Source organism: Desmodus rotundus, chromosome 1 (genome assembly GCF_022682495.2).
Source record: "Desmodus rotundus isolate HL8 chromosome 1, HLdesRot8A.1, whole genome shotgun sequence".
NCBI lineage: Eukaryota > Metazoa > Chordata > Mammalia > Chiroptera > Phyllostomidae > Desmodus > Desmodus rotundus.
Window position 1 is genome coordinate 100,591,051 of NC_071387.1, and position 13,047 is coordinate 100,604,097.

Consider the following 13,047-nt stretch of genomic DNA (forward strand, 5'->3'; position numbering starts at 1 on the left):
TCAAACTTATGAAAAACTACTTAGTGCCACTAGAATAGCCAAGTATATGGGGAATGCTTACACAGTTTCAGAAGCACAGCAACATCCAAGTGCCAGAGCAGGGTGGCACCAAGTTCAGAAGTGTTTAGGCTAACTACCTTTCCACAGGGAGTGGTAAGATTACTGGCTAGAGTTTATGTTCTCCACAAAAATTCTCAGTCCTTCCCTTTGTCTCTACCCAAAAGTCAAGTAAAAAAATGAGCAGAAGGACTGAAAGGAAACTGGAGCTGATATTGATAAAAGTGAGCATTCGCCTGTGATGAAGTCAGAGATATATGGGCACTCTAGCCCCGGATCCTAGAAGTTCTGGGTTCCCAAGCTGGCTGGTATAGAAGAGGTGGCAAGGCAAGGAAAATGAGGTAAGGAGTTTTTAAGGGCCCAGCTAGTTCTTGCTTTGGCTCTGACAACCTGTCCATCACCTTAGAATGAGGAACCCCAAAAGTGTGTGGAAAAGGTAACAGTCCGTAGGCTTTGGCCTACTTCTCTGGGTTGTATTGAGGATATTTGATCCAGTCTGTGGAAAGTGGTTAGAAATCCTCGGAAAAAAGGAATCGTGTCAATAGAAAAATTGTATCAATTAGTTGAAATGTTTCAGTAAGGGAAGGAGGCATAGAAACTACATGAAGGGCATCCGTAGTTAATTTACAGAGGGAAAACCTGGCTTTTCTAATGAAAATCTGAAAAGCTAAACCAAACCAAGAGGGTAATGTTACACATCTAAGGAAAACTGTAGGTTGGGGTGTTGCCTTTTGTGAAACCTACTTCAAATTCATTCTAAAGTGGGTAATACAGTATAAGACTGTTAGGCAATGGGAGGTAGACACTAATGTAACAGAGATGGTAATTGTAGGAAGCAACTACCACATGTGTTGTTGAGAAAACGTAAGGAAAAGTTTGGGTTTATCAGAACTTGGATGCTCAGAAGGGAGGCCCTACAGATCTGGGACTCATAGCTTGGAGGTTAGTGGCTAGGTGGTCCTACCTCACCGGTGCTCATGTATCTGAGGCATCCAACAAGATTGATTCTGGAAGATACAATGTCTTCTTCATTCACTGATTATATCTGCTTCTTATTACAATACCTGGCACATTATAGACAATTGAATGTTCCTTGAATGAATGAATAAATAAATGTATCTGCAATTCTTACCTGTCTACTACAGACCATCTGGAGTAGCTGACAGGAAAGCCAGTTACTTGTTGGGAGCTCTAGTACTCTGTGTTCCTTTTTCTGCTCAGCAGAGTAAAGGATAAAGCAATTTGGAGGGTGGTAACAACCTAAAAATTACATCACCGTTTCCCAGGCCACAGCAGACCTAGGAATGTAAGGAGCCTGCTAGTTCAGCATCACCACTTCCTTAGAACTTTGCTTGACTTTCACTGGCTTTCCACATTAATCAATTTGAATTTCTTTTTTTTAAAGTACTGCTGGAAACAGCCTGAGTGCCCATCAGTAAATGAGTGGATCAAAAAACTGTAGTATATTTACACAATGGAATACTCCACAGCAGAAAGAAAGAAGAAACTCCTACATTCCATGATAGCATGAATGGAACTGGAGAGTATTATGCTAAGTGAAACCAGCCAGGTGGCAAAAGGCAAATACCATATGACCTCACCTATAACAGGAACCTAATGAACAAAACAAATGAATGAGCAAAATAGAACGAGAGGCATGGAAACAAAGAACACACTCACAGTGACCAGAGGGGAGGGGGAGGGGGAGGAGAGAGAAAATAAGGGGAAGTGGCTAGTCAAGGAACATGTATGGATGACCCATGGACATGGACAACAGGATGAAGATTGACTGTGGTAGTAGGCGGTGGACAGGGCGGTGGAGAGCAATGGGGAAAAACTGGGAGAACTGTAGTAAAACACCAGTTCCAATTTCTTTGAGCTGGTAGGCAAGGCTCTTCAGTAATCAATCCACTCCAAGCTCTCTCCTTCTTCCAAACCATAAATCTCCAGTGAGGTCAGGTTGTCACAAACAGGTCACATTCAAGCCCAACTTTGGCCAGGATTTTGAAAGATGTTGATTTTTGCCTTTGTGTAGAGCAGAGGTAAGTAAATGACCCTGGGAACTGGCCTGCATAGCTTGTCATAAGCGTCATGCTCAAGGAGACTATGCAGGTGTTGTCAGAAACTCAGTTCTTCTTGCCAACGTGGTAAAGATGTACAGACCAGCAAGTTGATTAGTATGCAAGCAGAATACATCAGTAATTCTCAAAGAAGAGAATGGGCCTTGCTGGGGTGGCAGGAGAGGCACAGGTGTCTGGTCCCTTGTCCTGTGGACTTAAGTACAATATGCGGGGTGGGGTGAAGGTTGGTATGATGTTAGGAGATGGGAGTTAGTATTGACTGGCAAACAGGGGTGGTGCTGACCATGCATGCTTTCCCATGGAGGACATGACCACCTAAACATAGGCATGGGTAGGGAGGGGTCTGTTCCCAGGGTCCTCATCTTCTGCTCCAGACAACATCTGGCCTCTGTTGTGAAACAGCCACTCAACCAGAGGCAGTTAATCAAAGTTATTTTGAGCTTTTTCTTCTTTAAGAACACTGGGCCAACTTCCACCCCTCCTCCTTCCATATTTTCTAACTTCTGCCTAACATTTTCCCTCCTCAAGCATTAGGAACCCAAATCTTTGGGAACTTTGGGATGACAACCACTCTGGTTCCTTCCTGCTATGGAGAGAGGTTGAGACTTCTTTGGGTTTTGTTAGCTTGCTAACTATGGAAGCAGGTGGAGGGAAGTGTCCATCCATTGGCCCATGATAGGTGTCCAGAACTTGGGGTCTCAAGAGTCTGTAATTGTTCACGACAATCATTTGTAGCTTTATAGCCTCTATTCTAGAAGAAATAATTCTAGTTAGTAAGTTGATTATTATTGGTCCAAATTGTGACAACATTAGTATGATTAGTATGATGGAGCTGTAAAGGAAAGAAGACATGAGCTATGATTTTGAATCCCTTGATGGCTCTTGGGGAAGACACAAGAACAGGGAGGGTTTCTTTCCATGAGGGTTGTAGTTGAGAACTGGGGGAACCATCCTTCCAAACTTTAATAAAAACCTGAGCTCCCAGAGGATACAATGGGGTAGCTGAGTCCTGGCCAGGTTTTTGCCACAGGCCAAATTCCTGAAGGGTGGTTTGAAACTGAGTTACATTTGCACGAAGGCTTCTAGGGAGGAAGTCTCTATGGCTGGTAGTGGTTCTGAATATAGGAAGGGTCGGTCCTATAAGGCCCCAAAGGGGCTGAATGTGAGCCGAGCCTTGGGGGCTACTGTAGTCCAGAGTAAGGAAATTGGCAGAGCCTCCTTCCAGTTGAAAGAGAGTTCCTCTAAGTAATCCTTCTTTACAAATGTAGAACTTCTACAGACTTTTACAACCTTCTCAAGCCTTTCTGCAACTTTCACAAACTTTCTCATCCATTCAGGAATAACCACCTTTAGAAAAAATCACTTTTAATACTTGTCCTTCAAAATTGCATTTCAATGCCTTATGTCTTCTTTTAAAAAAATATTTTATTGATTATATTATTATAGTTGTCCCATCCCCCCCCCTTTATTCCCCTCTGCCCTGCACACCCCCTCCCACCTGCATTCCTTCTGTCCCCTTTAGTTCATGTCCATGGGTGATACATATAAGTTCTTTGGCTTCTACATTTCCTATGCTATTATTAACCTCCCCCTGTGTATTTTCCACCCACCATTTATGCAATTTATTCCCTGTACCGTTTCTGCCTTTCTTTCCCTTCCCCACCCCCGCTGATAACCCTCCATGTGATCTCCATTTCTCTGATTCTGTTCCAGTTCTAGCTATTTGCTTAGGGATTTTTGTTTTGTTTTGTTTTAGGTTCAGTTGTTGATAGTTGTGAGTTTGTTGTCATTTTACTGTTCATAGTTTTTGGTCTTCTTCAATATCTTAGATAAGTTCTTTTAACATTTCATATAATAAGGGCTTGGTGATGATGAACTCCTTTAACTTGACCTTATCTGGAAAGCACTTTATCTGCCCTTCCATTCAAAATTATTGCTTTGCTGGATAGATTAATCTTGGATGTAGGTCCTTGCCACTTTGAATACTTCTCCCAGCTCCTTCTTGCCTGCAAGGTTTCTTTTGAGAAATCAGCTGATAGTCTTATGGGAACTCCTTTGTAGGTAACTGTCTCCTTTTCTCTTGCTGCTTTTAAGATTCTCTCCTTATCTTTAACCTTAAGTAATGTAATTATGGTCTGCCTTGGTGTGTGTTTCCTTGGGTCCAACTTTTTTGGGACTCTCTGAGCTTCCTGGACTTCCTAGAAGTCTATTTCCTTTGCCAGATTGGAGAAGTTCTCCTTTGTTAGTTTTCAAACAATTTTTCAATTTCTTGCTCTTTTGCTTCTCCTTCCGGCACCCCTATGATTCGGATGTTGGAACATTTAAGTTGTTTTGGAGTTCCTAAGTTCCTAAGACTCTCCTCATTTTTCTGAATTCTTGTTTCTTCATTCTGTTCTGGTTGAATGTTTATTTCTTCCTTGTGCTCTAAATCATTGATTTGAGTCATAGTTTCCATCCCTTCACTGTTGGTTCCCTGTACATTTTCCTTTATTTCATTTTGCATAGCCTTCACTTCTTCTTCTACTTTGTGACCATACTCAACTATTTCTGTGAGCATCCTGATTACCAGTGTTTTGAACTGTGCATCTGATAGGTTGGCTATTTCTTCATCGGTTACTTATATTTTTTCTGGAGCTTTGATCTGTTCTTTCATTTGGGCCATATCTTTTTTTGTCTCAGAGTGCCTGTTACATAGTAAGGGGCAGAGCCTTAGGTGTTCACCAGGGTGGGGTGACCCACATCACTGCATGGTGGGGCTCTGTGTTGGGGAGGGGTCCGAGAAGGAACAATGGTGTTTGTTCTGATGTCGGCCGGGTTTCAGTCATTTGCCCTGCCATCCAGAGGCAAATTGGGCCCTTCTGGTGCTGATTCCTGTGGGTGGGTTTGTGTATGTTCTATAACCCCTTGGGTCTGTCTCTCCAACAAACTCTCCTGTGAGGCTGGGAGTTTCTCCCGCTGTCACCCCCAAGGTTTTTACAGTTAGAGTTTTTGAGGCTTTCTTTCCTGAGTTGGTACCCTGGGTTGTGCAGTCAGTCTCTCACCCCAGTTGTTCCTTCCAGTTTACCTGCACGCAAATGTGCAAATCCCGGTGATCCAGCTGCCACATTGCTACACGTCATCTCCACCCTGGCTACCTGTCTCCACCCCTCCTACCTGTCTGGGTGAATGTTTCTTTAACTCCTTGGTCATCAGACTTCCATACAGTTTGACTTCCTGGCAGTTTTGGTTGTTTTTTGTTTTTAATTTTTTTGTTGTCCTTCTTTTGGTTGTGTGAGGAGGCAAAGTGTGTCTACCTACCCCTCCATGTTGGCTGGAAGTATCCAGTGTGTCTAGTTTTCTACCAACTCAGCACGACTCTTCCTTCTTCTGATATGTATCCCAATGGCGGGTGAGGGCAGAAATCTTTGTAAAGATTTTCTCATGCTGAAGGCACTTGTATGGCTTTTCCCCAATGTGGATTTTCTGGGGAGCAGTCAAGTTGGAGCTGTTGTTGAAGCTTTTCCCACACTGGGCACACTTGGATGGACTCTCCACAGGGCAGACTCGCCAGTGATTGCTAAACTGGGAACTGTTGTTGAATCTCTTCCCACAAATGGTGCACTGATAAGGCTTCTCCCCAGTGTGGGTCCTCTGGTGGACAGTGAAGCTGGAGCTCTGGTGGAAGCTTTTCCCACATTCCCCACCCTGGTGTGGGCTCTCCCCTGTGTGAGTCCTCAGATGGGCAGTGAGGTTGGAGCACTCTCTGAGTCCTTGCCCACACTCACCGCGCTTGGGAGGCTTCTCTCGTGTGTGGAGTCTCTGATGTCGAAGAAGGTAAGAACCTCAGCTAAAGTTTTTCCCATATCTGTGACATTTAGAAGCTTTTTCCAGCTCAGGGGCTGTCTGGTGATAAGAGGAGGGGAACTCTGAGAGCATTTTCTCCCACACAAGAGACGTGTCCAAGGCTTCTCCTCAGTCCAGAGTCTCTGGTGACTCATCCTCTCCTGGGACAGGGCTGTCTCCTCACTCTCCCCTGGACAATGCCTACGTTGCTTTCTTGACATTGGCTCAGCCTCCCAGAACATTTTTTACCTCAGTGTGGCAAAAAAACTTCTCCACTAGACTTTCTCTGTGAAGCCATGTTCGTTTCTACTTCCTCTGAATCATCCCATTTCAGATTCTCCTTTTAAACCCCATTTGTCATCTCAAAACCTGAAAGAATAAAATTACATTGGACTCTGGAGAAGGAAAACAATGGAATGAGGAAAGAGTTACAATTAAACTACCATAAAGAAGAAATACCTAATTGAATTCTTCATGTGCTTCAGTCTTCTGCTAAGGAAAGCCTAAATTTTATTTTCCAATTGTAATACTTTTTAGCTCCAAATTTGTGGTCACTGGTAAATATACTGGACATCTCCCTGCTTTTCTCTTATTCTGTGACTTTTTGGATGTTCTGACATGATGACAAAGCTGCAGCAAAGGGCGGAGCTCTGTGGCATCTGCCGATCTGTCTGGAGGTGTGTTCTCAGTTGTTGATGGCTGAGCTTCTGGGAGCCAAATCTTAAAAGGCCACCCCAAGTTTCGGCAGCTGAAGAAGAACAAAGCAATTCTGAGTGTCTGGCAAGCACAGACGTAGGTTATGAAAGGAGGGAAGCAGAAAGAGTCTGGGCTGGAGACCCACCTGGGCCATGTAGGGAAGCAAAGGAAGTGAAAGTGCTTGAGAAAAAATGATGTGGACTCTGAAAGAGACCCGCAAATGCAAAACCAGGGCTCTAAAATGCAAGGGAAATCAGCCTTAAACTGTATGAAACCGAAGCTCTCTGACCTGTGTATGGTTATTTGTCAAGAAGACAAGGCCAGGAGCAGAAACAACCCTTTCTAAGTGTACGTTCCCATCCTTTGACCATCAGAACCAAGGGTCTTACAATCTGTTTGGAAACAGGACTGGCAGGTCAGCTTCCTGGCCAGGAACCCTGAAGTCCTTTACATCTCTGGCTATACCATGTACAGTGGTACCTGCTCCAACCTCTGTGGACTCCCTGTTCTGCTGACTCAGCTGTCCAGACTCCACGTCACTTCCCTCTTGGCCAGAAACAGCATCACTTGCCACAGGAGATGCAGAGGAGCTTGAAAGGGCATCTATTTCTTCATGAAAGACACACGGCTCAGGCACGCGACCTCTCCTCACTTTGCAGTAACCTGACTGTAGGCTTTTGAACTTGGTGTGACACTGCTCTGGGGTCCCCAGAAAACCCTGCCCCTGGATTTATTCCCCCACAGCCTGTAGTTCTACTACGGGCTCTGGAGTTACGAAACAGAATTCCTGAGAGTGGCCAGGAGTGTCTTGTTCTCATCGCCCCAATGAGATATCTGCACCACAGGCCAAAGAACACAGAGGTCAGATCAGCAAGGACTGGATACCTCAATGCAAGTTTCTAGCCGCCCACCATACAAGCTTCTAAAACTATGCCAGAACTGACTACCATCACGCAGAAGACAAACCGTGCTGTCCAACTGAGAAAGATTGTAGTGTATTTACTAAAGCTGCTCTTTTTATTTCTCTTTAATTATCCTGAATCCCACTCATTTTCCCTCAGGGCAGTGCTTGCCTGTCTCCACAGTGGTGGCATCCCTAAGGGGGTGTGGCTGCATAAGAGGACCTGGTGAACAGGCAAGTCTAGGAGGGAAGCAAAGATTCAGAGAAGAGAAGAGCTGATCACAGGAGACTTCTGCCTACTCCCACCTACTTCTGATGCCTAAGTACTGTCTGATCTACTCATCTCCATCTGTTACATCTCCTGTCATCCTTGTAGAAGCAAGAAACTACATGAGTTCCTATCCCAAGGTTAGAATAAGCAGTTAATGTCTAACAAGAGCAGTTCAGGCTGACTGATGATACAAGATTCTTCAGCACACACGTCCCTGCACCCTGCTGAGCCCCAGATCCGTATTAGTGTGTACCCATCTCAGGCAGTTCATGAGGGCTCATTTGGCTAGAGCTTGGCCAGCAAGTGCATTCTGATTACATCAAGTTGTGATGCTCTGAATGGCACACAGCCTCTATCATCACCCCTTGTAGTCCACTCTCCTCTGAGCCACCAGCTCGTGGGAGAATTACACCGTAGCTGCATCTCCGGGTTTTTTTTACCTTTTTTATTTTTCAATTACAGTTGGCACTCATTTTTATACTAGTTTCAGATATACAGCATAGTGGTTAGACATTTATATAACTTTTAAATTGATTCCTCTGGTAAGTATACTGCCCACCTGGCACCACACATAATTATTACAGTGTTATTGACTATATTCCTATGCTGTACTTTATATCTCTGTTACTATTTTGTAACAGCCAATTTCTACTTTAACCCCTTCGTCCATATTCACCTAGCCTCCAAAACCTCCTCCCATTTGACAACCATCAGTATGTTCTCTGTATCTATGCGTTTGTATGTTTTGTTTGTTCATTTATTTGTTTTTTTAGATTGCACATATAAGTAAAGTCATATGATATTTGTCTTTCTTTGACTTATTTTACTTGGCATAATACCCTCTAGGTCCATCCATGATGTCAAAAATGGTAAGATTTCATTCCTTTCATTGTGAGTGTATGTGGGCAAAAGTTGTTTTATGTAATACAAATAAATAATACAATAAATAATAATACCATAATAAACTGTGTTTTGTGTGCTCTCAAGTGTAAACTTACTTTTGCCCCACCCTGTACATTTTGGATATTAACCACTTATCAGATGTATTGTTGGTGAATATCTTCATCCAATCAGTAGGTTATCTTTTCGTTTCATTGATGGTTTCCTTTACTGTGCAAAACCTTTTCAGTTTGATGTAGTGCCATTTTTAGTTTTTTTATTTGTTTCCCTTGCCCAAGGAGATATATCCAAAAAAATATTACTAAAATCAATGTCAGAAAGTTCATTCCTTATATTTTCCTCTAGGAGTTTATGGTTTGGGGTCTTACATTTAAGTCTTTAATTCATTTTGAATTTGTTCATGTATACAGTGTAAGGAAGTGGTCTAGTTTCATTTTTTGCATGTATTCATCCAGTTTTCTCAACACAGTTTTTTGAAGAGACTGTCTTTATCCCTTTGTATATTCTTGCCTCCCTTATCCTAGATTGCTGGACCATATAGGCATGGGTTTATTCCTGGACTCTCTGTTCTGTTCCATTGACCTATGTGTTTGTTTTGGGCCTTGTTTTGTTTTGTTTTTGCCAGTACCATGCTGTTTTGATTATACTATAGCCTTTTAGTACAGTATGGTATCAGGTGGCATGATACCTCCAACTTTGTCTTCTTTCTCAAGATTGCTTTGCTATTCAGGGTCTTTTGTGGTTCCATATACATTTTAGGATTATTTGTCCTACTTCTGTGAAAAAATATCCTTGGTATTGTGATACAGATTGCTTTGCGTTTCCCTGGTCTTCTGGATTCCACTCTTGACTACCTACAGTCTTTTCTTCACCCAGCGGTTAATGTGGCCCTCCCCCTTTTTCATTCAATCCAAGTAACAATGTATCCAGTGTCTATTATGCAATTTCTGAGAAATGCAAAATATCAATATGACACTGATCCTGCCTTCAAGGAGACCACAGTCTAGTAAAAGTCTCTGTAACATAAAGAAGACACAAATGTTTAAGTGCCAAATAAATTGAAATATTAAAAGTTATTTTAAAACTATTACTTCTCTGCTCAGGACCCTGCAAAGCTACCCCTTGTAATTCAAAAGTCAAAGTCCTCACAACTTCCTTTATGTAGGGACTCATGGCCCTATCTCAATAATTCACACATGATATGTGAAGAACCAGGTTTTCTGTTGTTTAAAGTACAATAAAAATGCAGTTGGATAATATAGCAATATGAAACTTAGAAAAATTTCTAAATGTTTACTCTCAATTTCAGTTCACATCACTCCCAATAGCACTGCCCTATACCATCTGGCTCATGGACCTCATTTATTAGTCTCATCTTCTTTCAATCTGCAGTAGATCACAGTGGCCTCCTTGCCCAGTCTCCCTTCCAGCCTCAGGGCCTTTGTACTGGCTATGCACCCTGTCTGTTACACTCTTCCCCTGAGAACAACATGGCGTATTCCTTCTCCTGCTATCTTTGTTAAAATGTTATTTTCTCAATGGTTATCCTGACAACCCAAACTGAAAATGAAACGCACCATCTGCCCCCACACTCTTTTTTAAAAATATATTTTATTGATTATGCTATTACAGTTGTCCCAATTTTCTTCCTCCCCCCCTCTGCCTGGTACCCCCATTCCCTCCAGCAATCACCCCCTTAGTACATATCAATGGGCCGTGCATATAGGTGCTTCGGCTTCTCCATTTCCTATACTATTCTTAACATCCCCCTGTCTATTTTGTACCTACCAATTATGCTTCTTAATCCCTGCACCTTATCCCTTATTTTCCCTCTTCCCCCTCCTGGCTGATAACCCTCCAAATGATCTCCATTTCTATGATTCTGTTCCTGTTCTAGTTGTTTGCTTAGTTTGTTTGTTTTTTTTAGATTTAGTTGTTGATAGTTGTGAATTTGTTGCCATTTTAATGTTCATAGTTTTGATCTTTCTCTTAAATATCCCATGTAATAATGGTTTGGTAATGATGAACTCCTGTAGCTTTACCTTGTCTGGGAAGCAAGTTTTCTTCCCTCCCATTCTAAATGATAGCTTTGCTGGATATAATCCAGGCTGTAGGTTCTTGCTTTTCATCTTTTTGAATACTTCTCGCCAGTCACTTCTTGCCTGCAAAGTTTCTTTTGAGAAATAAGCTGATAGTCTTATGGGAACTCCTTTGTAGGTAAATCTCTGCTTTTCTCTTGTTGCTTTTATGATTCTATCTTTAACTTTTGGCATTTTAATTATGATGTGTCTTGGTGTGGTCTTCCTTGAGCTCTATGCTTCCTGGACTCGTGTGTCTACTTCCTTCACCAAATTAGGGAAGTTTTTGTTCATTATTTTTACAAGAAAGTTTTTAATTTCTTGCTCTTCTTCTCCTTCTGGCATCCCTATGATTTGGATTTTGGCACATTTGGAGATGTCCCAGAGGCACCTTATACTATCGTTGTTTTTTTAATTTCTTTTTTCTTCTTGCTGTTCTGGTTGAATGCCGAGTTCTTCCTTATGTTCCAAATCATTGATTTGAATCCTGGCTTTATCCCCTCCACTGTTGGTTCCCTGAAGATTTTCCTTTATTTCACTTAGTGTTACCTTCATTTCTTCCTGGGTCTTTTTTTAATTTTGTTGCCCATTGAGAACACAGTTGAGTTCTTTGAGCATCCTAAACTCTGCATGTGATAGGTTTGTTATCTGTTTCATTTAGTTTTTTCTGGGGTTTTGTTCTGTTCTTTCATCTGGGCCATATTTCTTTGTCTCCTCAAATTGGCAGCCTCCCTATGTTTGTTTCTGTGTATCAGGTAGACCTGTTTTGACTCCTTGGCTTAGTAGTGTAGCCTATTGTAGAAAAGACACCTGTAAATTGTGTGTGGGGGAGCCTTAGGTAATCACCAGGGTGGGGCAATCTGCTTCACCACTCTGTGGCTCTATGTGGGGGGAGGGCTATGAGAGGGAACAATGCCGCTGCCTGGCTTCTGGAGGTTTGCCTGGCACTTGCACTGAGTGACTGGTACCATTCCAGCTGTTGCCCTGGTGCTGAATCCCAGAGGAGAGGTGAGTCTGCATATGTTTTAAGTCCATGCAGGCCTTTTAAGCAGAGTCTCCTGAAAATCGCACGGTTTCTTCCTCCGCCCCAACCACCACTGGTTTTTATAGCCAGAATTTATAGGGATTTATCTTCCTGGTGCTGGAACCCTCGGCTGTGTGATCTCTATGCCACACAGTGTCTCTGCATGTCTCCTCACCTCTCTGCCCATCTCCACTTCTCCACTTCTACCCATCTGGATGGATGTGGCTTCTTTAAATACTTGGCCGTTGGAATTCCATACAGCTCAATTTTCTGGTGGTTCTGGGTGTCATTTGTTATGAGGTCAAGTTGTAATTCTTTCTGTGGTTGTGTGAGGAGGTGAAGCGTGTTTACCTATGCCTCTGTCTTGACTGGATGTCTGCCCCCACACTCTTGATCACTCTTATTCTGCTCCATTACCCTGCAGCTGCAACGGAACCTAATTCCCAGACAAATGTCAACCTTTTGAACTGACACAGTAGCACCTACTAGGACATTACCCACCTTCCACAGAGAATACAGCTCATTCCTCTGGCCAACAGCACCTTCATTCTTTTATGTTCAGTTGACAAAATCTAGGTATGACAGTAACATACCTTGCTTTGGCCTTCCAATTTCACAACTCAGAACAAAGTCCCCTGGATTTCAGACAACATATGAGTTTAGGTACAGTTCTCCCCTATATAGAACAAGCATCTGGCCAAATGAATGGCTTTACACTGGGTATCCACTATAGCTTTTATCCCAGTGTACCTGCAACAATGAGAGAACAAGGGCCATCTTTAATCTGTAGCTGGAAGACAAGACCCAGTTTGGGAGAGAAATTTGCTAATAGGTAATCGGTACCAGGACACATGTGAAGAAAGGTCCGCAACCAACTGGCTCTGGAGCAGGTTATAAGTGCCAGGGCTCCCAATTTCCAGGACTGGCTGCTTGCTGTCCAATTTTCAGCTGAGTCCTCCACTGTCCTCGTACTTCTCCTCATTTCACTTTCGTGTGCTTTGGCTTGTCCCTTTACCTTAGCAGCCTAATCTGCCAAACCCCTAGGAGAACTGGAGGAGCCTTATGAGGCCAGCAGATTTTCCATCTTCTCTTGAAAGGCACAGGTCTCTGGGCCGCAGCCTTGCTTTCCTTGACCGCAACTGTCCTAGAGGCTTCTGAACTGCATTTGACACTGCTACAGGGCCCGGTGTAAGCCTCATTCACAGAATGGCTTGGCC

At 42.9% G+C, this 13,047-nt stretch overlaps 1 protein-coding gene across 1 annotated transcript; it reads right to left on the reverse strand.

The window, feature by feature from the left end:
* Nucleotides 1-5,483: 5,483 nt before the first annotated feature.
* Nucleotides 5,484-6,296, reverse strand: LOC128779600 (zinc finger and SCAN domain-containing protein 32-like). Its single transcript, XM_053914718.1, is given in 2 exon segments — nt 5,484-6,038; nt 6,041-6,296. Coding segments are annotated over 2 exon segments (717 nt in total). The 5' UTR covers nt 6,203-6,296.
* Nucleotides 6,297-13,047: the final 6,751 nt, after the last annotated feature.